The following is a 1,014-nucleotide window of genomic DNA, read 5'->3' as shown; positions in this document are numbered from 1 at the left end:
AAAAGTGAATTATCTGGCTTGGGCCTGTAGCTCAGGGGCTAGGGTGCCAGCCACATGAATTGGAGCTGGCGGGTTCAAATCCAGCCCAACCCAAGCCCGCCAAACAACAATGACAACTACAAGCAAAAAATAGCCAGGCGCTGGAGCCGGCGCCTGTAGTCCCAGCTACTTAGGAGGCTGAGGAAAGCGAATCACTTAAGACCAGAGTTTGAGGTTACTGTGAGCTGTGATACCACAGCACTCTACTGAGGATGACATAGTGAGACAGTCTCAAAATAAATAAATAAATAAATACCTAAGTAAAAGCAAGGCCAAGTCACTCTAAACTGCAGAGCCCATGCCATCTCCAGCTCACTGGGAGGGGCAGGGGAAGCTCTTCACTTTGGTTTCATGTCAGCCCCTGTTCACAAAACCCCCTCTGCAGGGTTATGTGTAGATTTGATGGCCATCACAGTAGGGTCTAAACCTACCCTCCTACCTTCCCCTCAAGCTATGCTCAACCGGGAGTGATTCCCTGCCCCCCAGGGGACATCTGGCAGTATCTGGAAACATTTTATTTGTCACACCTGGTTGGGGGGGGGAGGCTACTGGCATCTAGTGGGGAAAACAAGGGATGCTGCTAGCCAGCCTTTAATGCACAGGAGGATAGCCCCCTCCACCCCTAACAAAGAAAGATCTAGCCCTAACTGTCAACAGGACTGAGGCTAAGAAGACCTGAGCTGAAGTGACCCAGTTACTCTACTCGACTGTACCAGGTACAAACTGGAATTATCTGTCTCCACGGCGTTGTATATGGGCATGCTCTTTCCACACCCGTCTGCTTCATCCACTTCTCTAGACCTGCCTTTGTGAATCTCTCCTAAACCAGCCAGCACATCTATCACAACCACCCTTTCTGTATTCTTTTTTTTTTGAGACAGAGTCTCACTTGCATTCTTGGTAGAGTACCGTGTGTCATAGCTCACAGCAACCTCAAAGTCTTGGGCTCAAGCAATTCTCTTGCTTCAGCCTTCC

General features: G+C 49.5%; 1 protein-coding gene across 1 annotated transcript in view; it reads right to left on the bottom strand.

Moving 5' to 3' along the window:
- The window catches only part of FOXM1 (forkhead box M1), a 12,976-nt gene that overhangs the window by 3,511 nt on the left and 8,451 nt on the right, over positions 1–1,014 (bottom strand). The window contains exon 6 of the mRNA XM_012809309.1: positions 753–859. Within this exon, the coding sequence (XP_012664763.1) occupies positions 753–859 (107 nt within the window). The remainder of the gene's footprint in view (positions 1–752; positions 860–1,014) is intronic.

This window comes from Otolemur garnettii, unplaced genomic scaffold (assembly GCF_000181295.1).
Source record: "Otolemur garnettii isolate 467f Iridium unplaced genomic scaffold, OtoGar3 scaffold00104, whole genome shotgun sequence".
Taxonomy (NCBI): domain Eukaryota; kingdom Metazoa; phylum Chordata; class Mammalia; order Primates; family Galagidae; genus Otolemur; species Otolemur garnettii.
This window is presented reverse-complemented; position numbering and strand designations above follow the sequence as displayed.